Source organism: Oncorhynchus keta, chromosome 17, assembly GCF_023373465.1.
Source record: "Oncorhynchus keta strain PuntledgeMale-10-30-2019 chromosome 17, Oket_V2, whole genome shotgun sequence".
In the NCBI taxonomy this organism is placed as follows: Eukaryota; Metazoa; Chordata; class Actinopteri; order Salmoniformes; family Salmonidae; genus Oncorhynchus; species Oncorhynchus keta.
In genome coordinates this window covers 11,791,294-11,818,340 of record NC_068437.1, presented here as the reverse complement: position 1 = coordinate 11,818,340, position 27,047 = coordinate 11,791,294, and the positions used below count along the sequence as shown (strand labels likewise).

The window sequence follows — 27,047 nt, the reverse complement described above, 5'->3', positions numbered from 1 at the left end:
GTTGGCTGACGAAAAGTAAATGTGGACAGTTCTTCCAATATCTTCAATATGCACCTCGGAATTGGATAAGGACGCGCACTGTTGCGTCCCCGGTGTATCTGTCTTCACTTATAGCCTGTGAGAAAGACCCGGTCAGGTGATGGAGCAGCACTCTGGGAGAAAGGCACAACGGCCAGTGGCCGCAGAAGGAATGCATTTTTTAGGGTGCATTATGGCCACACAAAGGGGATGCCACTGTGAAATTATTAGGCATTATCAAGTGCTTGTCAAATTGTGAATGAGAGACTAATGTAGTGTGTACAGCCTGTGCAAAAAACTAAGCAGAGCTCATGCCTTTCAAACAACTTTTTTCAAATCATCATTAGTCGCATCATGCAGCCTTACAATGTATTAAAAATCAAAACATATAGCCCAATGTTTGTAGAACAACTAAAGTTACATTAATAACTCTAAATTAAGCATATAGGAGTACCTATTGCTTTGTTATGGCTCAACACAGAATAGCCACATGCACACTCCTTCAAATCGTTTATATTTTACTCAGACACGTTCAATTGCATTCTTCATACTATAAAATCTTGTCTGCTAAATTAACTAGTCATTCCCACAGCCATATGACATAGCCAGATCAGGACCTAACATAAGGACAACTAAGAGTACGCTATTCTGTTCTTCTGAAATAGACTTCACATCACTGTAGTTTTCATATTTTCAAGCATGGTGGTGGCTGCATCATGTTATGGGCATGCTTGTCATCGGCAAGGACTAGGGAGTCTTTTTTTAGGATAAAGACAAACAGAATAGAGCTAAGCACAAGCAAAATCTTAGAGGAAAACCTGGTTCGGTCTGCTTCCCAACAGGCACTGGGAGAGAGATTCACCTTTCAGCAGGACAATAACCTAAAACACATGGTAAAATATTGACTGGAGCTGCTTACCAAGATGACATTGAATATTCCGGAGTGGCCTGGTTACAGTTTTGACTTAAAAATTGCCTTGAAAATCTTTGGCAAAACATGACAATGGCTGTCTAGCTATAATCAGCAACCAATTTAACAGATCTTGAAGAATTTAAACGAATAACAATGTGCAATCCAGGTGTGCAGTGCTCTCAGGCTCACCCAGACAGACTTAATTGCTGCCAAAGGGGATTCTAACACGTGAACACAGGGGTGTGAATGCTTATGTAAATGGTATATTTGTTTTTCATTTTCAATACTTTTACCAACATTTCAAAAAAAAAAAAAAATAAAAAACATGTTTCAACTTTGTCATTATGGGGTATATTTTGAAATAAGGCTGTAGAACAACTAAATGTGGAGTAAGTCAAGGGGGTATGAATACTTTCCGAAAGCACTGTAAGCTCCCTGTTGAACTCATAACAAACCGGATTGATTTTTTTTTTATCAACGACTGCTCTCGTTTTGGTTCCCCTGGGAAATTCCCATCACACACACTGCATGGCGAGAGCTTGTAGTTGTTCTCAGACAGTTCAGCTAGCATAGCCACCAGAGGCTAACTGGTAGGAACCATGTCTCAGGCCCATTTGGAGAGAGGGAGACAAACACACACACACTTGTCTTGCACACTCACGCAGACACACTCACATACAGTCAGACACACACACACACACGTACAAAGAGAGTAGAGAAGGGGAATGCGGCGTCTCCCCCAACTCTCCATTCCTTGTGTTATCGTCTTCATCGGTCTTCCTAGGAGCCCAGTGGAGTCCAGAGGGCCAGACCACTTAGCCCCATTTAATGAAGCCGATAGCTCACCGGACCCCCGTCATTAATCACCCAGAGACACATTCTCTCCTTTCACCTCCAGCCTCTTATCACCAGCCCTGTCCACCATTAACTGCCCTCTCAATCTCACCTCTCAATCTCACGGCGGGTAGCCTAGTGGTTCGAGCGTTGGGCCAGTAGCTGAAAGGCCATGGAGAAGAGGCCAGGGAGCAGCTAAACGGCCATATGTAAGAGAGGGAGTGCATGTGAACAGCACACAAGACCGTGTGTTTCATTAGAGGGGCCCTGGTGTGTAAGCTGTCAGTCAGAGACGTATCAGTGTTTACACACATTTTCACAGGGACAGTCGTGTGTGTGTGTGTGTGTGTGTGTGTGTGTGTGTGTGTGTGTGTGTGTGTGTGTGTGTGTGTGTGTGTGTGTGTGTGTGTGTGTGTGTGTGTGTGTGTGTGTGTGTGTGTGTGTGTGTGTGTGTGTGTGTCTTTTACAGAGGGGGCTGAGGAGCAGCTCTTCAACATGGACCAACGATCTTGAAAGGCTCATTTTGCGTTTTCCTTTGCGTGCCCTCAATAACATGACCCTGGCTGCTCTGCTACTGTTGGGATAGTGCAAGATTTTGGGAATTAGGAACTTTCAAGCTGCACTCAAGGTGAATTTGTCTCCCAGTGTTTGGTGGACAGCAGACTGAACCAGGTTTTCCTCTAGGATTTTGCCTGTGCTTAGCTCTATTCCGTTTCTCTTTATCCTAAAACAAACTCCCTAGTCCTTGCCGATGACAAGCATGCCCATAACATGATGCAGCCATCCCCATGCTTGAAAATATGAAGAGTGGTACACAGTGATGTGTTGGATTTGCCCCAAACATAACACTTTGTATTCAGGACAAAACGTTTATTTCTTTGCCACATTTTTTGTAGTTTTACTTTAGTGCCTCGCTGCAAACAGGATGCATGTTGTGGAATATTTTTATTCTGTACAGGCTTCTTCTGTCTTCACACTCATTTAGGTTACTGTTGTGGAGTAACTACACTGTTTTTGATCCATCCTTAGTTTTCTCCTATCACAGACATTAAACATTGTAACTGTTTTAAAGTCACCATTGGCCTCAAGGTGAAATCCTTGAGTGGTTTCCTTCCTCTCCAGCAACTGAGTTAGGAAGGACGCCTGTATGTTTGTAGTGACTGGGTGTATTGATGCACCCTCCAAAGTGTAATTAAGAACTTCACCATGCTCAAATCAAAGGGATAGTCAATATCAGCTTTTTTTTATTATAAAAAAAATGTAATGTAATACTCATCTACCAATAAGGCACTGCATTTAGAAAAGATAATGGACCTATATATTTTTTAAATACGATTATCTTTGAGAACGAACAATCACCTAAATAAAAGCTAGAGTCAGGGAGAATCTAAAATATAACGGGAGAGCCTCTAAAAATGTTTTGTCATCTACTGCACCGTTGGCCACGCCCATGGCCACACCCATGACCAGGCCCTCGCCACGCCTAAGCCCCATTTTTACACCTAAGCCCCGACATGTAATCGCAAAACACTTGTCATCGTTGTACAAGGAAATCCTGTTTTTCAATTGAAATTCCAGAATATGATGACTGATTTAAAGACAGAAGTTTCTAATGGGCCTTTTCTTGTCTATTTGGGAACTATTAAACCTTTTTATATTAACATTAGTAATGGAGAGAAAAAAATCTAAAGTTACATATCGGGATATTATTTTTGACGATACATCATATGGTTTTGACAATATTGCAATATTATTATTTTTTTAGTTGACTGTACCTGCACCAAAAACAGTATTTTTCATTTATAGCTTGTTCTCCATCTTCTATTAAATTGGGAGTCAAATTGTATTTCCATGACTGATCAGAATTCATTTTCTCATGGCCCTCTTGTCACTGCAGCAAACATACGGTGAGCAACATGTTTGGAACATCGAATCCCAATTAAAATCACAGAATCGAATCGCAATGCATATAAAATTGTGAGAATCGCAATTACATTTTTTTTTTGTGTGACTTTTTTAAAACTTTTGTTTTGGCCATATGGCAACGGCCCATTATTAATCACACAACACATCATGTTCTGTAAACACCAACCCGAGAGGCTTGTAGGAAGTCACAACCTCAACTGCTGCAAAGTCCGTGTCACGGCAACCTTATCAGTGTGTCCTCGGCGAAGTCTGGCGTCAAACTGTCACCAAAACATGGCAGACATTTGACGCTGGCAGCTGAACAGGTAAAAAGTAGGAGCGTCGTTACAACACAGATCATTCTAGAGTCCTGCAGGAAAATAATGAATCAAATTGTGTGTGACCGTGCTTGTGTGTTGGCGATATGGCGTAAAAATCGGATCTCGTTTTTTTTCCTCAAGCCTATGGACGATTCTCGATATGCACTGAACGTACGTTAGGTACATCTTCCTAATATTGAGTTGCGCATCCTCTTTTGCCCTCGGAACAGCCTCAGTTTGTCGTGGGATTCTACCAAGTGTCGGCAGCATTCCACAAGGATGCTGGCCCATGTTGACTTCAATGCTTCCGACAGTTGTGGAAAGTTGGCTGGATGTGCTTCGGGTGTTGGAGCATTTTTGGTGCACAAGGAAAACTGTTAAGTGTGAAAAACCCAGCAAGCGTTGCAGTTCTAGACAAACTCAAACCTGTGTGCCTGGCACCTACTAGCATACCCAGTTCGAAGGCACTTAAATCGATTGTCTTGCTCATTCACCCTCTGAATGGCACACACACACAATCCATGTCTCAATTATCTCAAGGCTTAAAAATCCTTCTTTAACCAGTCTCCTCCCCTTCATCTACACTGATTGTAGTGACATCAATAAGGGAGCATAGCTTTCACCTGGTCAGGCTGTCATGGAAAGAGCATGTTCCTAATGTTTTGTACACTCAACGTACATCTCATAGTTTTCTCTAAGCTTTTGTCGCAAAATGAGGTCAATCCACTGCAGTTCAAACAGTCAGGAATAATCAGACGAATCGAAGCCTTCACAACCATATGACCCACTAATAATGTCATTATTTAACTTGCTTGTTTTGCAATGATCACTGACCTGGCTTTCAAGTCCGTCTACAAAAATTCCCTTTTTTGTAAAAAAATAATAATAAATATATACACTGCTCAAAAAAATAAAGGGAACACTAAAATAACACATCCTAGATCTGAATGAATGAAATATTCTTATTAAATACTTTTTTCTTTACATAGTTGAATGTGCTGACAACAAAATCACACCAAAATGATCAATGGAAATCAAATGTATCAACCCATGGAGGTCTGGATTTGGAGTCACACTCAAAATTAAAGTGGAAAACCACACTACAGGCTGATCCAACTTTGATGTAATGTCCTTAAAACAAGTCAAAATGAGGCTCAGTAGTGTGTGCCTGTATGACCTCCCTACAACGCATGGCAATGCTCCTGATGAGGTGGCGGATGGTTTCCTGAGGGATCTCCTCCCAGACCTGGACTAAAGCATCTGCCAACTCCTCGACAGTCTGTGGTGCAGCGTGGCGTTGGTGGATGGAGCAAGACATGATGTCCCAGATGTGCTCAATTGGATTCAGGTCTGAACGGGCGGGCCAGTCCATAGCATCAATGCCTTCCTCTTGCAGGAACTGCTGACACTCCAGCCACATGAGGTCTAGCATTAGGAGGAACCCAGGGCCAACCGCACCAGCATATGGTCTCACAAGGGGTCTGAGGATCTAATCTCGGTACCTAATGGCAGTCAGGCTACCTCTGGCGAGCACATGGAGAGCTGTGCGGCCCCCCAAAGAAATGCCACCCCACACCATGACTGACCCACCGCCAAACCGGTCATGCTGGAGGATGTTGCAGGCAGCAGAACGTTCTCCACGGCGTCTCCAGGCTCTGTCACGTCTGTCACATGTGCTCAGTGTGAACCTGCTTTCATCTGTGAAGAGCACAGAGCACCAGTGACGAATTTGCTAATCTTGGTGTTCTCTGGAAAATGCCCAACAAACGTACAGTGTTGGGCTGTAAGCACAAACCCACCTGTGGACGTCGGTCCCTCATACCACCCTCATGGAGTCTGTTTCTGACCGTTTGAGCAGACACATGCACATTTGTGGCCTGCTGGAGGTCATTTTGCAGGGCTCTGGCAGTGCTCCTCCTGCTCCTCCTTGCACAAAAGCGGAGGTAGCGGTCCTGCTGCTGGGTTGTTGCCCTCCTCCACGTCTCCTGATGTACTGGCCTGTCTCCTGGTAGCGTCTCCATGCCCTGGACACTACGCTGACAGACACAGCAAACCTTCTTGCCACAGCTCACATTGATGTACCATCCTGGATGAGCTGCACTACCTGAGCCACTTGTGTGGGTTGTAGACTCCATCTCATGCTACCACTAGAGTAAAAGCACCGCCAGCATTCAAAGGTGACCAAAACATCAGCCAGGAAGCATAGGAACTGAGAAGTGGTCTGTGCTCACCACCTGCAGAACCACTCCTTTATTGGGGGTGTCTTGCTAATTGCCTATAATTTCCACCTGTTGTCTATTCCATTTGCACAACAGCATGTGAAATGTATTGTCAATCAGTGTTGCTTCCTCAGTGGACAGTTTGATTTCATAGAAGTGTGATTGACTTGGAGTTACATTGTGTTGTCTAATTGTTCCCTTTATTTTTTTGAGCAGTGTATGACCGTAACGGTAACCATGCACGTCCACTAATAATGACCAACTTCTGGTAGCAGGCGTACTAGAAAATGAACACCGGTCTCATCAACACTCTCTCAAGCACAAGCCCAAGTGCTAGTGAGTAGCCAGCTAATATTCATATTTGAAGTCTAGCCACCTTGGATCTACTTTTCAAGCGGCCTGTTCACCTTGTTTTAGACGTTGAAATCAAGCGGCCTGTCTGGTTAAGATGCTAATTTCTCAGAATGACAACGAGCTGCCAATTCCTTATATAAATGCCTCTGTATGCTCATTCCACATAAAAAAAACAAACAGGCTAGACAGCTAGCACGTAACAGTCTGACTGAAATGCGGCTAAAGGTACATGGTAGGCCTATTACAGTAAGAGCAGAAGTGATGTTTTGTCTTCGTTGTTGAGTGGCGAGGGGTTGGGCTTGATGCCTGTGTGCGAGTGGGATGTTGCACAGAAGGAGCAAAGGAGACGAGACCCCCACACACACACACGCACACAAAAATGAAACCTCTATTCTTGCAATGCAGGCAATTTAGAGCTTCACGCCAAAACATCAATTCAAATGACTCAAGTGAGCACTGGGTCAGGGGTTTGGCCTGCTCTCTTTGGTGAGCTCTTCTTTATCTCAGTGCTGGAGTGGAGTAATTCCTGCTAGACATAGGCCTAGTCTATATACCCCATTTAGTGAGCACTGGGTCAGGGGTTTGGCCTGCTCTCTTTGGTGAGCTCTTCTTTATCTCAGTGCTGGAGTGGAGTAATTCCTGCTAGACATAGGCCTAGTCTATATACCCCACCCAGTGAGCACTGGGTCAGGGGTTTGGCCTGCTCTCTTTGGTGAGCTCTTCTTTATCTCAGTGCTGGAGTGGAGTAATTCCTGCTAGACATAGGCCTAGTCTATATACCCCATTTAGTGAGCACTGGGTCAGGGGTTTGGCCTGCTCTCTTTGGTGAGCTCTTCTTTATCTCAGTGCTGGAGTGGAGTAATTCCTGCTAGACATAGGCCTAGTCTATATACCCCATTTAGTGAGCACTGGGTCAGGGGTTTGGCCTGCTCTCTTTGGTGAGCTCTTCTTTATCTCAGTGCTGGAGTGGAGTAATTCCTGCTAGACATAGGCCTAGTCTATATACCCCACCCAGTGAGCACTGGGTCAGGGGTTTGGCCTGCTCTCTTTGGTGAGCTCTTCTTTATCTCAGTGCTGGAGTGGAGTAATTCCTGCTAGACATAGGCCTAGTCTATATACCCCATTTAGTGAGCACTGGGTCAGGGGTTTGGCCTGCTCTCTTTGGTGAGCTCTTCTTTATCTCAGTGCTGGAGTGGAGTAATTCCTGCTAGACATAGGCCTAGTCTATATACCCCACCCAGTGAGCACTGGGTCAGGGTTTGGCCTGCTCTCTTTGGTGAGCTCTTCTTTATCTCAGTGCTGGAGTGGAGTAATTCCTGCTAGACATAGGCCTAGTCTATATACCCCATTTAGTGAGCACTGGGTCAGGGGTTTGGCCTGCTCTCTTTGGTGAGCTCTTCTTTATCTCAGTGCTGGAGTGGAGTAATTCCTGCTAGACATAGGCCTAGTCTATATACCCCACCCAGTGAGCACAATACGTTGACAATACCTTTTTTTCGATATCTTTTCAACAGCTTTTGCTCATAGGGCACTGCAGTCTGTTCCCTAGCCGGGGCCCAAAGGTCTCCAAAGCAACATCCAGGGTCTGGGTGGATTTAACCACCTTTCACTTCTCTCTCTGTCATGGCCTGAACTAAAGGCCACTTCCTGTCTGATGCTTAGGCCCATAGTGTACGTGATGTTTATTTCCTGCGAATGTGGTTACTTACCATCTCACACAGCCAGAGAGCGATTTCACACCTGCAGGAGCGGAAAATATTTTTGGTGTCTCGGACTGTACTAGCAAATCTCACTAACGGGCCATTTTAGGCCCTTTTTTTAGACTTATACATGCCTCCTGTAAGACCCTATGATCTGTGAACCGTACTTGATAAAGACGGCATCTTGGTCTCAATATACTCATAGTGTCCTCTAGTATGTGTAGATTCCGGGGGAAAAAAGCATTTTATTCAGCATAAAAAATATCTAAAATATATAAACTACCCTTTTTGATTTTGCTTAGTTTTAGACATATTGTTTGTAATGATCTTCAAACGTGTCACATTTCCAGAGTGGCCTCTCTGCTACTTTTACTGATATGACCCGTTTTATACATAGAAATTGGCATTATAGGTCATTAACCAATCACAGCCCTCCATTTTCAGAGCAAGCTCTCTGCTAAGTCTGAAGTTATGAAACATTTCATGAGCACCGTGCAATAACACCCTTGAGTGGGAAATTGATTCAAAAGGAACTCGCTCTGTTGGTGATTTTGCTGAGTGTGCCAAACGTCCTTCCTCCCACTGAAGTTCCTATTTGAGAATTGCCGAAACAATCTGAGATACCAAAAGTATTTTCCACTTCTGCTGGTGTGTAATCGCCCCATAGCTGTAGTGTGTGTGTTATGAATCTGATCAACCTGTAAAGTGTGTGTGTGTGTGTGTGTGTGTGTGTGTGTGTGTGTGTGTGTGTGTGTGTGTGTGTGTGTGTGTGTGTGTGTGTGTGTGTGTGTGTGTGTGTGTGTGTGTGTGTGTGTGTGTGTGTGTGTGTGTGTGTGTATTCTGTAGGACGTACTGCATTTTGTGTGCGCACATGCACAGCGTTACTCCCCATCCTGTATTCTCCTCTCTCTCTCTCTCTCTCTCTGTCACACACACACACACAGTCTCCCCATCCCCACCCTGATGTGCATTGTGCTCTCCTTCCTCCTCATTGTGCTGTAGGCCTGCTCTGCTCTGCTACAGTACGGAACAGGAGGAACCCAGGAACACTGAGTCACTGTTTGCACCCTCACTGGGGGAGGGAAAACACTGAGACGCACAAACGCAGGAAGTGATGTTTTTTGTGTGTGTGTGTGTGTTTCTCATGTGCGGGTATCAGCACGAAGCAGCAGGGCGTCAGTGTCGGTCTGTCACTCCTCTGTCTATCTGAGGAACACAGCTTAACCACTTTCCACCGCTGCACTCAGAAGCAGAAGTGGAACTAAAGGGGAGAAAGGTAGATAAATGAGTCAAAGCTCAATACACTTAGAGGTCACACACAAATATGATGTTGAAAGTTCGACTCCCACCAGGGTAGTGACGTTAGTCAGCCATGAACTCTGAATATTTTATACTAATTAAACCGATCAACTGCAGAGGCTGCTCGCTGAAATCTCTCTCGGTCTCATTGGCCAGGGGGAAAGACGGAGGTTTGAGGACCTTGATCAGTCGGTCCCGGTGTGTTTGAACAGGGCTAGGAGCAAAAGCCTGCATGCCCAGCAGCGCTCTCCAGCACGTTGTCCTCCCCTTGATCCCGCCAGATAATCAACAGCTGTATTTCATATGTGTGTGAAGTCATTGGAGGTCACTGGACCGCACGGCGCCCAGACCGCTCCGGAAACGGCGTCAAACACGCCGCCATCCGACCCTTACGTAAGCACAGGCAACTAAGAGTCCAGTCCAGCAGCGGCCGTGCATGTGCGGTCAATGCGGTGACCGATGTGGTCTGGCGACGAGGTCTGGCTCCGTGTGCTGTAGCGAGGCAGATTAGGAGTTATCGGAGGGGAAACACTCGCTACTTTGACAGGTTGTATAGGAATTCAGTTTAGGTCTAGTTCAGGGATGGGCATCTCTGATGGGGGTGGGGGCCACAAAAAAAATCGGGACTCGTAAAGGGGTGCCGCAGTGGCTCGGCACCCCGCAGTGGCTCGGCACCCCGTGGCGGGTCCGCGTACCCACAACCGTACCCACGCATTCAGTCAGAGCCGGTTACCGCAAAGTACACCGCCGAGAGCTTTGACTTTCATTTGATTTTCTGTGTTAATGGTCCCGTTAGTCAGCCCTTCATCAAAAGGGTGTATGTTCTATTCGTGCTTCATAGCACAAGGTCTTGAATGCAGTGGATGTCTGTCTGTCTGTCTGTCTGTCTGTCTGTCTATCTATCTATTTTACGGCCCTTTTGGTAAGTAGCTGATTGGTCGTAGCTAATTTAGGTTGATTGCAAGGGTGTATTATTGTCATTATCCATGACTTTGCCACTAGGGAGACTGAGGGAAGAAGAGAGGTGGAAAGGGCTGGAGTGAGAGGGGAGAGGGGAGGGGGAAATGGAGAGATCTGTCGGGCGCGAAATCTGATCTCGCCTTTGCGTAGTCTTTTGCTCCCGGGCCTTCCCCCAGAGTGCACTGGTTCTCTCAGTGTTCTCCAGTGTCACGTGACTTTTAACTCCAGCCATCAAAACCAGTGATATCAGACCGAAGACCAGTGTCATTCAGCATCTCTTTTATGGCCTCTCGTTCCCTTTCCTCATCTCCTTTCCTTCATCACGACTTCAACTCCAGCGCATACCAGCAATAGCAGGCAGCATACTAGACAGCATGTCAGCCGGTCAATATATGGAGATCCTTTCTCTGTATGTCTGTATTCATGTCTCTCTCTGAGCAGCCAGGCCATACCAGACAGACAGACATAAATAGCATTTACTCTCCTCCTCCTCGCCACTCAGTGTCCCTCCCTGCCGTGTCATCTCCTTTCCTAACCTCATTTCCATTCCTCGTGTCCTTTCCTTGATCCCGTGACAACTCCAGTGCAGAACATAGCCTACAAGACATCACGGGTGCAGTACCGCTTGGAACCAGTGAGTGGCGCCAGAGCACAGCGCTACCATGTCCTGCTGCAGTCTAGACCAGTGCTTCCCAAACTCGGTCTTGCACCCCCCCGTGCACTTTTGTTATTTTGCACTAGCAAAATAACACAGCTGATTCAAATAACCAACTCACCACCGGCTTTGATTTATTTGAATCAGTGTTGTAGTGCTCGGGCCTCAGTCGACCTGCTCAATTGTCCCTGGAAGGAATTTTCCTCTGATAGATTTGAATTGCGTTCCTGAGCTGTCTGACTGGGAATCAACATGCAAATTGACCTAAAGTCCGTAGTCGTTAAAGACTATTTGAATTACATGGCTGCCCGAGGCTGATGCCCGTATAGACCATAACAAATCAGAACCCTCCCGAAAAAGGGTTACCAAAGGTATTGATATGGGCAGGCACCCTCTGAAAATAAGACCCTCAAATATGACCTCCGGTTCTCCAGACAAACCAGCACCACCTAGAGTCTATTTGTTTGTCCCAAATGGCAACCTATTCCCTATTTAGTGCACTACTTTTGACCCAAGCCCTATGGGCCCTGCGCTATATAGGGAATTAGGGTGCCGTTAGGGGACGTGCCCAAATGTGTAACGTGAACCCTGGTCGGAGGCAGAAAAAACAATAAAGACAGACTTGTCCAATCTGTCCCCGGACCCAGATTGTCATGTTTTCCACCTCGACAGCGACTCAACAACGTGAGTCGAGGTGCGGAGCGGCAGACTAGGCCTATGCGAACCTATAGGTCCTTCCATTTGCTAAGCCTGTCCCGGCCTCTACTGCACTGTTGTGTGTGTTTTTAGTCAGTACCACCAAGCTATCAGACAGTGCTGAGTACTGTGACGAGCAACATACCTGGCACATAGTGTGCATGTTGAGACTGGGCACTGCGCTGTGTATTCCTGGAAAGCCTGTGGTGGGTGGGTGGGTGGGTGGGTGGGTGGGGGAATGCGGTGTTCGAGGCTTCTCTGGGTCTTGGCTTGTCTTCCTGCTTGTAAACCTCACAGCCCAGGAACTGTCACTGAGGGAAGGAGAGAAAGAGCTGCTTTTTCTTCTGACTTCGGGGGGGCCAAGCTAACAGAAAGCAGGGGGCGGCAGAGACGTGTCTGGCTAGGAATGAGGATGGAGGATGGTAGTGGGAATGATGGCGATGACGACGGTCGAAGATGTTAACCGGGGAAGAGAGCACCAACTGACTGCTTGGGTCATTAGCATGCAACCACAAGAGCACACGGTGCAGCTCTTCCAAAACACACAGCAGGAAGGAGGGAGGGATAGATGGCCACGATGAAAAGGATTAATGACGCAAACTGGGGATGAATGGCAAAAGAGGGAAGGCATGAAGCGAGGGATGGGGAACGTCAGGATGATTGAAGACATGGACAGATGAATGGAGGGAGGCCTGAACAACATCAAAAGACTGGAGGAAAGGAGGGATGGATGGAAGCAGGGAGGGGTTTGTGTTTTAGAGTTGCACAATAACGGACTGGCTAATGGTTTCTGTGGTCTGCAGTTCCTCCTTCCCCTAGTCCCAGTATTGCGTAACTCTGCAATATGTGTGTGTGTGATTGAGCAGCAGTGTCGGTGCCAGCCTGCTCTTATGGTAATAAATGGCCCACTGCAGCCAGCACTAAGAGGTCTGCAGGAGAGAAAGAGCACACACTCACACCGTACGGAGACGTGCGCGCGCACACACTCTTATACATACACTGTCCCTAGTACACACACAATTTAATACACATACAATTTAATACACACACACACTGTAATACACAGACACACACAATTTAATACACACACACAGTCATTTTTTAAATTGTACCTTTATTTAACTATAATAATATAAATAATATATGCCATTTAGCAGACGCTTTTATCCAAAGCGACTTACAGTCATGTGTGCATACATTCTACGTATGGGTGGTCCCGGGAATCGAACCCACTACCCTGGCGTTACAAGCACCATGCTCTACCAACTGAGCTACAGAAGGACACTAGGCAAGTCAGTTTTAAGAACAGATTTTTATTTACAATGATTCGATTTTGCAACCTTTCAGTTACTGGCCCAACGCTCTAACCACTAGGCTACCTGCCGCCCCAATATACACACACACACACACACACTTGAATACACACACACACTTTAATACACACACACACACACACACACTTTAATACACACACACACACACACACACACTTTAATAGACACACACACTGTAATACACACACACAATGTAATACACACACACACACTTTAATAGACACACACACTGTAATACACACACACACTTTAATAGACACATACACTTTAATACACATACACACACACTCTTATACATGTCCCAAGTACACACAAGTGGCACCTCCCACAGGAGGTGCCATTTATTACTTACACACACTGTAATACACACACAAGCAAAGTGTGATACTCACACATGACACACACGTAACGGCAGGGCCTTTGAGAGATGTGGTGAGCAGCAGAGAGCCATAAAGATGACGTCGTCAACCTCAGTCTTAATGCACATCTCTCCATCTTTCCATTCACCAATACATTGTTCCAAACCTCTCTTCCATCCTTCCTCCCCTCTTAGCATCCTTCTCTCCGTCCAGCTCTTGAGAGATTCTCAGAACGAACAGGTACCAGTTCAAATGCGTTAACAAGTACTTCCTTCCCTCTGGACACAGATGTCTATTCCACGTTTGTTCCAAGTAATTTCATTGAAATTATGTGAGGGGGGATTGTACTTGATTTGGGGAACATATCTAGCATCGCCTATATTCTCTGTATTCTCTGCAACCTCACCCCCCACCCCCACGCATGATAGTCACCACTAGCCGGCCACCACCCAGTACCCTGCCGTGAACTTTAGACACGGCCACTAGCCGGCTACCACCCAGTACCCTGCCGTGAACTTTAGACACGGCCACTAGCCGGCTACCACCCAGTACCCTGCCGTGAACTTTAGACACGGCCACTAGCCGGCTACCACCCAGTACCCTGCCGTGAACTTTAGACACGGCCACTAGCCGGCTACCACCCAGTACCCTGCCGTGAACTTTAGACACGGCCACTAGCCGGCTACCACCCAGTACCCTGCCGTGAACTTTAGACACGGCCACTAGCCGGCCACCGCCCGGTGGCTGCCGCCAATGTACATAGACATGGAATCAGTGTTTACGTACCGTTTTACCCATTTCTATATGCATATACGCTATTCTAGTCTTTTCCCATCGTACTTAACTAGTGCTGTGCTTGTACTCTTCTATCCTACATATTCTTCAGCTATACGGCGTATTCTACATTCTATCCATATGCTGTCTACATGTCAGAGAGTAACGTTTGTTCTACATAAGGCTATCTTTAGCTGACCGTTCCAAAACGTTGTCCTGCTGAACGCGCCCGTGCTCGTGAAAGGGCCATGTGTATCTTACACACACACACACACACACACACACACACACACACACACAGTTGATGAGGAGCTATGGGTTTAGCAGGCATTACTGGATCCTCTGCCTATTCTTGGCTCCAATCAGGCTCTGACAAGTGTTCGCTCGGAGTCTGCGCTCTGCCCTCTCCCTATAGCATACAGGAGGTGAATATAGCCTGCGAGATGATAGGGAACGCACTTGAAACATGAGAGGGATGCTTGCGCCCCGTGTCCGTCGGTGGAAAAACAGTCGCTATAGGCTCTCTCGACTCTTTAAAGGCCCTGTGCAGTCAAAAACATGATTTCCCTGTGTTTTCACTGTGAGGTTGGAGTGATACTGTGAAATTGTTAAGATGACGATGAAGCACTGTTGGTGTACGAGCTGTTTGAAAAGAACGGCTGAAATGTCTGCCTGCTTTGGGCGGGAGGGAGTCTTGGCCTCCCACGGTGGTCATTTAGGTGCACTATGTAGAAATCACTCGGTTATTGCCTGGTTGCTAAAATTCGAATAGTTCGCCCAATTTCAGTTTATGTGACAAAACATCGTACAATGATTCTCTCTCTACACTATACTGTCTAAACCGCTGTGAAATATATTTTCCATAACCCAAAATATTGTTGTTTCAGCTGTTTGAAGCTGGTGTACAAAACCGAAAACAAGACTCAAAAATAAAACTTCAGAACGGTTAGCGTAGAAATGGCGCACATAGAACATATCTACCGCTTATTAGGCTTGCTTTCAATGAGAATGACAGATCTATAACTCACATTTCTACGTGAATTTGGTCAGATTGCCCCAAAAGTTACATATTTGCAGCTTTAAGAACAGGAAGCATAGAAATTGTGCACATATATCCACTGCTGATACATGCTTTCAATTACAGATCTATAACTCACATTCAATAAGAAAGAGTTCCAAAGCTCTCTGCCAAGTAACAGCTCATTTTCAGCGTTCCCCTCCCAGACAGTCCTACCAAAGTTCTTGCTTAAAAAATGAGTCTTTGCTAAGAAGCTTTTTTTCTTCTTTTTAATTCAAAACAATCACACCAATGCACCTACCTACCTGTTACCCAGAGGTTATTTGATATTGAGATAAAAACGACTCAATTGGACCTTTTTTTATTTTTTTTTATTTGTTTTTTTTGTCAGTGTGGTGTCTGTGATTTACGTCAGGGGGGCTATTGAGGACACAATGTATGAGCTGCAACATCATATCTAAAGAAACATTATTGCCGCGTTCACGGATTAGTCGGAACTAGACAATTCTGAAATGTCCGAGCTGCTAACGGGTTGAACGCGACACGTGTATAACTACAACCCGTTAGCAAGTCTGAAATGTCCGAGTTTCCTTGTTCCGACTAGCGCGTGAACGCTGCTTTATCGCTGCTCGGGGAATTTAACGACATCATCGCTGATGGATTTGCTGTACATATGACGTGTATTTGTATCCGTCTAAATGATAAGCTGTCGTTTTTGTGTTGCATCGAAGCATTTGTTTTGACATTCGAGGGTCCACCTATCGCCTTGTCCCTGACTGGTAAACCCTGCCCGCGGAAGCTAGGGACCGGAGGGAGGGAGGGAGGGAGGGGGGCGCGGAGGTCTGTGGAAGGAAGGAGGGAGCGATTAGAAGAAGTCTACACGAGAACTCCGTTTTCTATTGTTCCTTGTCTGCAGCCGTCGGACACAGACGTTTTCGAGGTGCATCGAAAGTTGAACGTTATCAATTCTGGATTTCTTCATCCGATTCCTATCGTCCGGCATGAGGTTTAAACGGAATGGCTCCTATACATTGAATAGGTAAGAGGCTTCCGTTCACTACTCGGGTTACGTTTAACATTCGCCACATCTCAGTGAAAGGGGGTTTGGTTTATTTTTTTTCCAGACGCAATTGAAAAATGTTTGTCTTTTGATACTCTCGGTATGGTCAATTGCTCGTGTCGTGATTTCGGTTCTTATTGGCGTTGTTGTTGTTGAGGTGAAACGTGTTTATCATATGCACGCTGCAACTGATGGAAGTAGTCGCCCTCACTACCAACCTGTTTCACTGAACTCACTCATTCTTATAAGAACGACAATGTTTTCCGAATTAACGTGCATAATTTGCCATGCCACGGAAAAATAAGTGTTAACAGATTTTTGGAGTCCGTGAACGTCTTCCTCTTGACGTGGATGAGTTTCGAGTAATGGTTCGATGGCTCGAGCTGAGGAGAAGCCTGAATATCAGGCTTGAGGGGTGGTCTCTTCATTGAGAAGAAACCTAAACAAGTCCCCCCCCTCCCTCTTTCTCCCCCTCCCCCCCCTCTCTCCCCCCTCCCCTCTCTCTCCCCCCCTCCCTCTCTCTCCCCCTCCCTCTCTCTCCCCCTCCCTCTCTCTCCCCCCCTCTCTCTCCCCCCTCTCTCCCCCTCCCTCTCTCCCCCCCCTCCCTCTCTCTCCCCCTCCCTCTCTCTCCCCCTCCCTCTCTCTCCCCCTCCCTCTCTCCCCCCTCCCTCTCTCTCCCCCTCCCTCTCTCTCCCCCTCCCTCTCTCTCCCCCTCCCTCTCCCCCCCCTTCTCCCTCTCTCCCCCTCCCTCCCCCCTCCCTCTCTCTCCCCCTCCCTCTCTCTCCCCCTCCCTCTGTCTCCCTCTCTCTCCCCCTCCCTCTCTCTCCCCCTCCCTCTCTCCCCCCTCCCTCTCTCTCCCCCTCCCTCTCTCTCCCCCTCCCTCCCCCTCCCTATCTCTCCCCCCCCCCTCCCTATCTCTCCCCCCTCCCTATCTCTCCCCCTCCCTATCTCTCCCCCTCCCTATCTCTCCCCCTCCCTATCTCTCCCCCCTCCCTCTCTCTCCCCCTCCCTCTCTCTCCCCCTCCCTCTCTCTCCCCCTCCCTCTCTCTCCCCCTCCCTCTCTCTCCCCCTCCCTCTCTCTCCCCCTCCTTCCCTCTCTCTCCCCCTCCCTCCCTTTCTCTCCCTCCTCTCTCCCTCCCTCTCTCCCTCCTCCCTCCCTCTCTCCCCTCCCTCCCTCTCTCCCTCCCCCTCTCTCCCTCCCCCTCTCTCCCTCCCTCCCTCTCCCTCCTCCCTCTCTCCCCCTTCCCTCCCTCTCTCCCCCTTCCCTCCCTCTCTCCTCCCTCCCTCTCTCCCCCTTCCCTCCCTCTCTCCTCCCTCCCTCTCTCCTCCCTCCCTCTCTCCCCCTTCCCTCCCTCTCTCCCCCTTCCCTCCCTCTCTCCTCCCTCCCTCTCTCCTCCCTCCCTCTCTCCCCCTCCCTCTCTCTCTCCCCCCCTCCCTCTCTCTCTCCCCCTCCCTCTCTCCCTCCTCCCTCTCTCCCTCCTCCCTCTCTCCCTCCTCCCTATCTCCCCCTCCCTCCCTCTCTCCCTCCTCCCTCTCCCCCTTCCCTCCCCTCCCTCCCTCCCCCCCTTCCCTCCCTCTCCCTCCCTCCCCTTCCCTCTACCCCCTCTCTCCCTCTCCCCCCTCTACCCCCCTCCCTCTCTACCCCCTCCCTCCCCCTCCCTCTCTACCCCCCCTCCCTCCCCCCCCTCCCTCTCTCCCCCCTCCCTCCCTCTCCCCTCTCCCTCCCTCCTCCCTCTCCCCCTCCCTCTCTCCCTCTCCCCTCTCCCTCCCTCCCCCTCCCTCTCTCCCCCTCCCTCTCTCCCCATCCCCATCCCTCACTCCCCCATCCCTCCCTCCTCACTCCCCCATCTCTCCCCCTCCCTCTCCACCCCCTCCCTCTCCACCTCTCTCCCCCTCCCTCTCCACCCCCTCCCTCTCCACCTCTCTCCCCCTCCCTCTCCGCCTCTCTCCCCCTCCCCTCTCCACCTCTCTCCCCCCCCCTCCCTCTCCACCTCTCTCCCCCCCCTCTCCACCTCTCTCCCCCTTCCTCTCCACCCTCCCCCCTTCCTCTCCACCCTCCCTCTCCTCTCCTTCTCTCCCCCCCCCCTCTCCCATCTCTCTCCCCCTCCACCTCTCTCTCTCCTCCCCCTCTCTCTTCCCTCTCTCTGTCCTCTCTCCATCCTCCAGAATTAAGTACCAACCCCCCCTAGTTCAACCACTTAGCAACTTTGGTGGTCTGTTCTCCTCACCCACTTTCAGTTGACATGATTGCCCACTGCCCAGTAGGTCTATTCAAGTCCAGATCATTAGAATCCTAGTCACGAGTTTTATCTCTCTCTCCCCTCTCCCAGGGCAGTGATTCATTCCCTCCTTCATTAGGTTATCTCCAAGTCACAAGTTTAATGAATGGACTTGCTTTGTCTTCCTCCATCTCCAAACCAAGCAGACTCCCTTCAATTTGAACGCTTACATCTGTCTCTCGTGATCTCGCGTGGACAGACCATGTAAACATAAATGCTACCGTAGACCTGTCATGATGCAACATGTTTTGACATGAGGCCCAGCATTAGTTCCCGGTGCTTTTTGGGACAAATCACGATTTTGCAGGTGTTGGCGTCTTTAGAATTCTAAAGGGGAGGGGACATTTTGGCAGAGACGGTGGAGCTCTTCTTCGTTCCCGTTTCCGATCCTCGTTCCGTCTCTTCACATGCATGGACCCTGACCTTAATCGAGCACCTGGCCGATTATGCAAGACTGTAATTTTGGGGTAACGGAGATTACGGCCCTGGTAACTATTATGCCCAGCTCCTTGTCTTCGTTTTGGGTGCTTTGACCACACACACACACACACAGTTAAATTTGCTGAAAGTGAGTTGATGTAATGGCAGGTTCCTTCCCTTCTGGCACCGCTTTCCTCCTGGCCTTGTTATCAGCCACAGATCCTTCCGCAGCTCACTCACACACATACACACACACACACGTGCATCCTGGCACTTGTGTGGTGCTGAAACACAAAGGAAGCTAATGAGTGCTGTGCAGTGAGCACACACCCACTCTATCACAAAGGCACAGAGGAGAAGTGTTATCGCTGCACTCCCTCCCTCCCTGCTCAATCAGGTGTGTGTGTGCGTGTGAGTGTGCGTGCGCAGCTCGGAGGCGTAATTAAAAGTGAGGTAGGAGAGGCCCTTGGCGACAGGCAGGGAGGGAGGGAGGGAGGAGGGATATGATGTCATGGGCTGTAAAAATGCTTTGGTTTGCTACTGCGGCTTCTCGCCTCACCTTTCATCTAAGAGAGGGAAGTGGGGGGAGAGCGTTCCTCGCGTGGCGTGTGTCTGACAGAAGAGCGTACAGTGTCACCTCGTTGTCGGGCCTTTTGGCGAGACGGTAACTCAACCACAACACAATTCCAGGCTAATTCTAATGCGTTACTGCCTTCTGAAGGTGAATCACTCTCTTGCATATGGTGCTGCTGTGATAGTTTGCTGTGCGGCGTGACAGTGAGTTGACATGTGTGTGTTGCCAGGATGGAGCCCAGAGCCTGGCTGCGATCATAGTCAATATTAATGATCTGTCTGTCCCATAGAATCTGCAGTCGTAGATTACTCAGACACAAACACACACACACTCGCCTAATGGGGTACTGCAGCCGGGACAGAGAGGACAGAATGATGGTGCTTTGATGGGGAGAGGGAGAGTCAGAGAGCGAAGGAGCGAGTGAGAAACGGAAAGGGGGAGCCGGGGGGAGAGTGTCCTTCACCTTGTATGCCCGCACTGACGATCACAGAGCTCTTCTGCGATTGGCTACATTCCTGGGGGGGGGGTGTGCCCGGAGCTCTAGCCACTCTGACGCAGCCATGTGAAAGAATGACGGGTGAACGCGTGTGTGTGTCTGTGTCCTTCTGGCCCATCCATGTTTGCTATTGCTATTTAGCTCTTTCTCAACACCTCATACCGTCTCTGTGTGTTTCGCAGCAGTCAGCTTTGGTTTGCAGGTTCTGCTCTTCAGTACAGGCTATGGGTCCAGCTAACAGAGGTGTTAATAACCAACACGTCTCTCGACCAGCGAGTGTGTTTAAGACCTTGTTTGGTGTATACAGATGGTAGAGATTGCTGCTAGGATAGAGCCCCCCCAAAAAAAGAATATCCTCCAAAGTCCGCCCTGTGACACTCAGCAGTTTGTTTATGCAAGTCTGTTTGCCAACCTAATCTTCCCGCCTTTCAAGTGAGAGCCAGCCAGAGAGAGAGAGAGCGAGAGGGAAGGAGAGAGAAGTAAAGAGGCAGGCGGCAGTAGCTCGAGTGAGAAGGAGCGAGAGGAACACGCTTCGAACGGGCTCTGAGTTGTTGTGATAGGTCGTCTGAAACGCACGTTCGTCGGCGCGTGTGTGTTTGCTGATTGGACCGCAGGGAGAGAGAGAGAGCGAGTGTGTGTTTGTGTGGGTGGGTGGACGCAGTTCGTGAGAAGCCAGTTACGTTGCGCGCGCGCGCGCGTGTGTGTGTGTGTGTGACAGAACGGGCTATACTGGAGCTGTGCGGCAGGACAGAGCCCTCCCTTCACCGGTAGAAGGAGAGAGGGAAGAAGAGCGCTGTGTGGGACCCTCACAGACCTGCCCGCTGTCTGTGCTGCCAGCTGGATGGGGGTTCTTGTCTGCTGCGACTGCTTCTTCTATAGGTAGCTAGCTACTTCTCTCTCTCTTTCTCTCGGTATGTCTCTCTCGCTCTCTGCTTGCTCGCTCGCTCTCTTTCTGAATGTCTCTCTCGTCGTTTGTTTTCCCTGCTTGTGTCGTAACTTAAAAAAAAATATATATATTGGTCCTGTACTTCCCTCTCCCTGCCCCTCTGTGGCTGAAAACGTCTCTCTCTTCGCCCCCCTCCCCTTCCTCTCTCGGTCTCTGCGGTGTGGTTTGGAAGAGACATTCTGAGGACAGTGCTGCTGTGGCAGCAGGGATTTTGCTGTCATCAGACCGGGGAGGAGGGTAGCGGTTGAGGCTGGTTTGCGGAGGAATAGCACAGCGCCATAGCCCTCTGGTGCTTCAGCCTCCTTTTTCTTTTAGTTCGGAGTCAAGGCTGGTTAGAGGAGGATTGTCACTGGGCCAGAGACTAAGATGCATGTGCACAGGGTTAAGGCTGGTTTAGAGGAAGGATGGCATGCAGCCAGCCCATCCTCTCCTCCACGGCCCTGCCGGCGTCGCTCTGACTCTCTGCCTTGCTGTGTTTTTGTTTGGACACTGTGTTCCTTCCCATGGCCTCTCTGTTTTCTGTTTGGTGCAGCGGAGCAGTGTTTGGGAGGTAGACTTTGACCTTCCCATACGATTACAGCAGGACTAGTTTTGGTAGGGGGACCGTTGTTTGTTTACTTAGTGAGCGTAACATTAGTTAGCGTAGCATGGTTACCTGGGCCAGTTTAGTTAGCATAGCATGGATACGATTGCCAGTTTAGTTAGCATAGCATGGTTACCTGGGCCACGTTCAGTAGGTATTAAGCAAACATTGGATGCCACAGGTCTAGGATCAGCTCCGCCTCTCTACATAGTATCCTGAAACATTTAAGGGGAGAACACACAACTGACCTGGTAGCAGCTTCTAGGAGCACCTTTACACTACTCCTACGGCACACTTGCGGGTTCAGAGAGTGTTTACTTAGCATCATGCTTACAGATGGCTGTGAGTTAGTTAGATAAGCTCTTTCCCCCTTTTTATATGTGCTTGTGGGGTTAACCAGCTTTAGTTGCACTACTGCTATATATAAACAGAAGGTTTGATGAGGGCCAAACTGTTGCGCGCACATGTGTACACACACACGCATACATACACACACACACACACACACACACACATGCACACATGCACACACACACACACACGCATACATACACACACACACACACACACGCATACATACAGCTGCATCGGATTAGACTGTCAGGCCCCTCTGTGTGATTCAGAATGGTTTACACTCCCTCCCTTTTCCTAGCTAGTGTGAAGAACAGCCAGCCCTTTGTGTGTGTGTGTGTTTCTGTCCATGTGTGTGTCCGAACACATGACTGTGTGTGCACGCCTATAGGTAAAACTATAGGTAAAACACACACAGTAGCTTTGTGAACGCACGGCCCACTGCCAGGGACTGTATTTTTTTTTTCTCTCTACACTTTGCAGGTCAATTATCACCAGTCCTGAGGCAGGGTGTGGCTTCTGCGCAGCTGTCGTTTTATTGGATCATTAAGGAAAAGGACCGATCAGTTCTATTTCTGGCACTACTTCCTGTCTACCTCGGCACCTCTGTCAGCCAATCAGGGGGTTTGGCTGTGACGCCATTGTTTTTGATTGATTGGGTGTTTTTGTTCTTGTTTTTTTTGGACACACCCACCACACAAGGTCCTTGTTGACCTTAGCTTCAGTCCAATACCCAACTCTCAAACAGACATGGCTGAGAACTAATACAGCGTTGTGTGCTTAATGCTCTGACAACAAGGGTTTCACTCCTCTTGACTTGTTCAGCCCGTGTCAGGATGGGTCCACATGGTGTTGTGGAGGACAGGCTGAGGTTACAGGTAATGTAGTGGGCAGATGATACGTGTTGACGGTGCCACACCCATTTCTCTGTACACATGCGCTCCTCATCAGAATAGGGTAGGCGTTAACAGGTCCTCGCCACTTCTTCACTCTGAGTGAGACACAGAGGATCAGAGAAAGGAATATGGGGTGACCAGGTAAACTGATGCATTGTTTTGGGCTGACTTTGACAGACAACAGCTCCACAAAGAAGAGTAGTCCGATTCTAAGTAAGTCGTAGACTTTTAGTATCTTTAACCTCCCAGGGTTAGTCTGAGTTGTTTAGAATGATCCTGTTTGACCTGAACACACACACACACACACACACACACACACACACTGGGGCCTCCCGCACGTGACTGATAAAGCACCGGGTCAGTGTGAGTGGAGGAGAGGCTAACCTAATGCAGAGCACACGGTACAATTCAATTAGCCTTTGGCCCTGCAAGCGACGGTTCCATTCATGCGTGAGTATCTGATGCCTGGTTTTCAGCTTAGTGCCCAGTGGTTCCTCTGTCTGGCCAAGGTGTGTGTGTTTTCTCCAGCTGGAGGTCAAGAGCAGAAGAGTCTTCTCTCCAAGGTTGTAGAGAGGGTACAGGCAGACGGTACTCTAAAACATTGGTTGAAGAGGCCGCGAATGCTGCTTTTTTTTGTGTGTGTTTTTTGGTAATATTTATGTTGCTTCTCGGGACGCGCTGTGTTTTAGTTTTTGTGGCGCCGCAGAAATGTGGTGCCGTTGCCCTGTCGTGGTGTTGATGCCACAGAGGGTGACTACAGCTCGGAACATTCTGGCCCAGAGGCTCCTTTCACGATACAACAATGGCCCCTGACTGTGTGTGTGTGTGTGTGTGTGTGTGTGTGTGTGTGTGTGTGTGTGTGTGTGTGTGTGTGTGTGTGTGTGTGTGTGCCTTGTGTGTGTGTGCCTTGTGTGTGTGTGCCTTGTGTGTGTGTGCCTTGTGTGTGTGTGCCTTGTGTGTGTGTGTGTGTGTGCGTGCCTTGTGTGTGTGTGTGTGCGTGCCTTGTGTCTTATTAGGCCTTGTTTGGCAGGCCGGGCCCATTCTACACTGCTGAGCGTTCCACAAGGACTGTAATTCTCCTCCTAAAACCACCCCACTCCTCCATGTCTACCGGCCCAAACCCTGTCTGTCGCTCAAACATGGCTAAATTGGACCCGGCTTGGCAAGCCTCGGCACAAGTGGAAAACGTACCCTTACATAATGGGTTGACCAACAACAACAACCAAATATCCACCATTGGGCTGAGTATGACATGATTGTTTTCCGATAGGCTCGTTGCTAACGGACAGTCATCTGGTGACTGACTGCACCACCGGATATAGGCTTCACTGGAGCATGCGGCACAGACACACCCTGTCTGGCTGGCCCAAGGGCCTGGGGGTGTGGGATGGGGACTTTGGAGCAGACTGTGGACAAAGGGTCTAGTGGCTCAACCGTTGCAGAAGGAAGGGTGGAATGGAAGGGAAGGCCTGGGTTATGACTCTGCTTCCATTGTCAGCTGTTAGTTTTCAGACTTGATTGACTTGTTTTTAATTTTAGTTTCAGTTTGATAGAAATTGTCTTTTGTCGTTTTAAATTTTGTTTACGTTTTAGTGTTGGGGATATAAAGTAGCCAACCGGGTCATCGGGAGGGATCAGCCAATGAAGTTGGAAGCCTCACCTTGTTGACTGAATCAAAATGACAGAAGTCATCAATGGTGCTGCCATGCTAACCCAGTCTTTTGGCCACTAGAGGACTCCATAGACAGGACAGTGGTTTGGTTAGGTCTCAATGATCACTCATCTTAATGGGACTTGGATTTAAAGGTTAAGCTCCTAGACTGGTGCAAGAAATGTGGTTGGAAGGAAACTCTTGTCTGTTTTTATACGAAGCCAATGTGTTATTTTTTTTTTACTTTAGTAGTAGATGTAAGACGAATCAATTACCTTTTACCTGGCAGAAAAAGAGAGGGGGGGGGGGAATGACAAATGAAGTCGTGGCACATTTAGATATATTATGAAATTTAATTTTAAACGTGTATCACCCACTGACCTCTTCCAATAGGGTTAATGAAAACATAAGCGATACAACACTTCACAAATCTATCAGTTCACAGCCAGGCAGTTTCTCTCTCTGTCTCTGTCTGTCTCTGTCTGTCTCTGTCTGTCTCTGTCTGTCTGTCTCTGTCTGTCTCTGTCTGTCTGTCTCTGTCTGTCTCTGTCTGTGTCTGTCTGTCTCTGTCTCTCTCTGTCTGTCTCTCTGTCTCTCTGTATGTCTGTCTCTCTCTCTGTCTGTCTCTGTCTGTCTGTCTCTCTCTCTGTCTCTCTGTCTGTCTGTCTGTCTCTCTCTCTGTCTGTCTCTGTCTGTCTGTCTCTCTGTATGTCTGTCTCTCTCTCTGTCTGTCTCTGTCTGTCTGTCTCTCTCTCTGTCTCTCTGTCTGTCTCTCTGTCTCTCTCTCTGTCTGTCTCTCTGTCTGTCTGTCTCTCTCTCTGTCTCTCTGTCTGTCTCTCTTTCTGTCTGTCTGTCTCTCTCTCTGTCTGTCTCTGTGTTCAACCAAACAAGATTTTCTGGTTTATCTTCAAGTCCACTCTGCGTTCTAGAAAGGTGGTCGTTCGTTTTGTCTTCTCAAGCCTGATGACAGTTGTCCACAGACAAAAAAACTAATATTATCTCCCTGAACACCACTTTTATACTTTTAAAAAACCTTTTTGAGTGAATGCAAGAAATCCCAATTGCGGTTCTCCCAGTATGAATCACCTGTCTGTTCCCCCTCTGAGGTTCAATAAACCACATGCGAGCAGAGTAATACTATACCCTGTGCTGCCCAGTCCTACTGGTCAATTCAGTTGAGACTAACGGACACTGTGTCCTTCTCTCCTTTCACCTGGCCTTAGCTCTGCAGTCTGCACAGGGTGGTGGCTTGCCTTACGTAACACTGCACTGGCAAGTGTGTGTGTGTGTGTGTGTGTGGTGTGTGTGTGTGTGTGTGTGTGTGTGGAGCACAGCATAGCCCTCCCTGGGTGCTGGCTCAGGCAACGGAAGGAAGAGATGGCCTTGCTGTAACCTTACCTCCCGCATTTAGAATTGCACCGTCGGCGTGAACCCACGCGCACCATCCTCCATAAAAATGCACTTGGTCTTTTTTGTGGCTGGCTAATGACGCTGCTGGGTGATTTGACGTCATCCCTCACCCGCACAGCGTCTGTTAGACGAGACCGTCCCTCGCGTCTCCTCTGGCTCCTGCGACGGAGTAGGATAGGGCGGTGAGGATAGATACACTCTAATATGCTAGCTAGATGACACGGTCAGTGTATCGCTGCTAACGCCTGTCCTTTTCAGAACAACAGATGTGCCTACGGTTAGGGGCTAGGGCAGGAACAGTAGCTGTGTGCCTCTCATAAGGGCCCTCCGGGAACAGAAATGCAAAGACCAGGGGAGATGGGAAGTGTCTGGGCGCCTCACTTCCTTTTTCTGAAGTTTTTAACCGGGCGGGAGGGGGGGTTGTATGTAGGTAGGCAAGTCCTTAACGCCTCACATACCCAATGTTCTGCGCCCATGATTCCTGTCTCTCGCTTGCTCATATTCCTTCCGCCTCAAACCCTCACTCTTGACTACTTTGTTTCTGTCCACATAACCACTGCCTCCCTCTGTGTCCCCCCCCCGCCTGCATAGCTGTGTAATTGACTCTGTGCTGCAGTGCGCTTGTCAGCTGTGCCTTGTCATTTGTTTCAATTATCAGCCATCTGACATGGTGCAGCTACCACAGATGGAATGAAGAGGAGAGAAGAGGCAAAAGTTTGAGGCTGGGGAAGCGGACTGTTGCACATACAGTCTCATGTGTCCCACCTTCACAGTACACTGGTAACAGGACTTTGCACATACAGTCTCATGTGTCCCACCTTCACAGTACACTGGTAACAGGACTTTGCACATGCAGGTCTTACAATCACTAGAGACTCCCAAGCAGTGCCGTCGAAACCAAACTCGTTAAGTTGGAGCTCATCTCCCCTGGAGTCGGCCAGGTGCTTCCGACCAGCCAGCCAATCGCAGGTTTGTTTACACCTGGGCAGTTGGATGAGGTCATGGATTCCTCCCCCTGTGTGT

The 27,047-nt window shown here is 48.5% G+C and overlaps 1 protein-coding gene across 4 annotated transcripts in view; it reads left to right on the top strand.

The window, feature by feature from the left end:
- The window catches only part of mob2a (MOB kinase activator 2a), an 88,701-nt gene that overhangs the window by 24,362 nt on the left and 37,292 nt on the right, over positions 1–27,047 (top strand). Inside the window, exon 1 of one of the 4 annotated variants that reach the window (XM_035790673.2) lies at positions 16,199–16,397. The exons of 1 other annotated variant lie outside the window; for it this stretch is intronic. In XM_035790673.2, coding sequence (XP_035646566.1) covers positions 16,360–16,397 — 38 coding nt within the window. In that variant the 5' untranslated portion in view covers positions 16,199–16,359. Of the gene's footprint in view, positions 1–16,198; positions 16,398–19,622; positions 19,782–20,634; positions 21,067–27,047 lie in introns of those variants that run through there. 2 more of the 4 variants (XM_035790670.2, XM_035790674.2) reach the window with 2 other exon arrangements.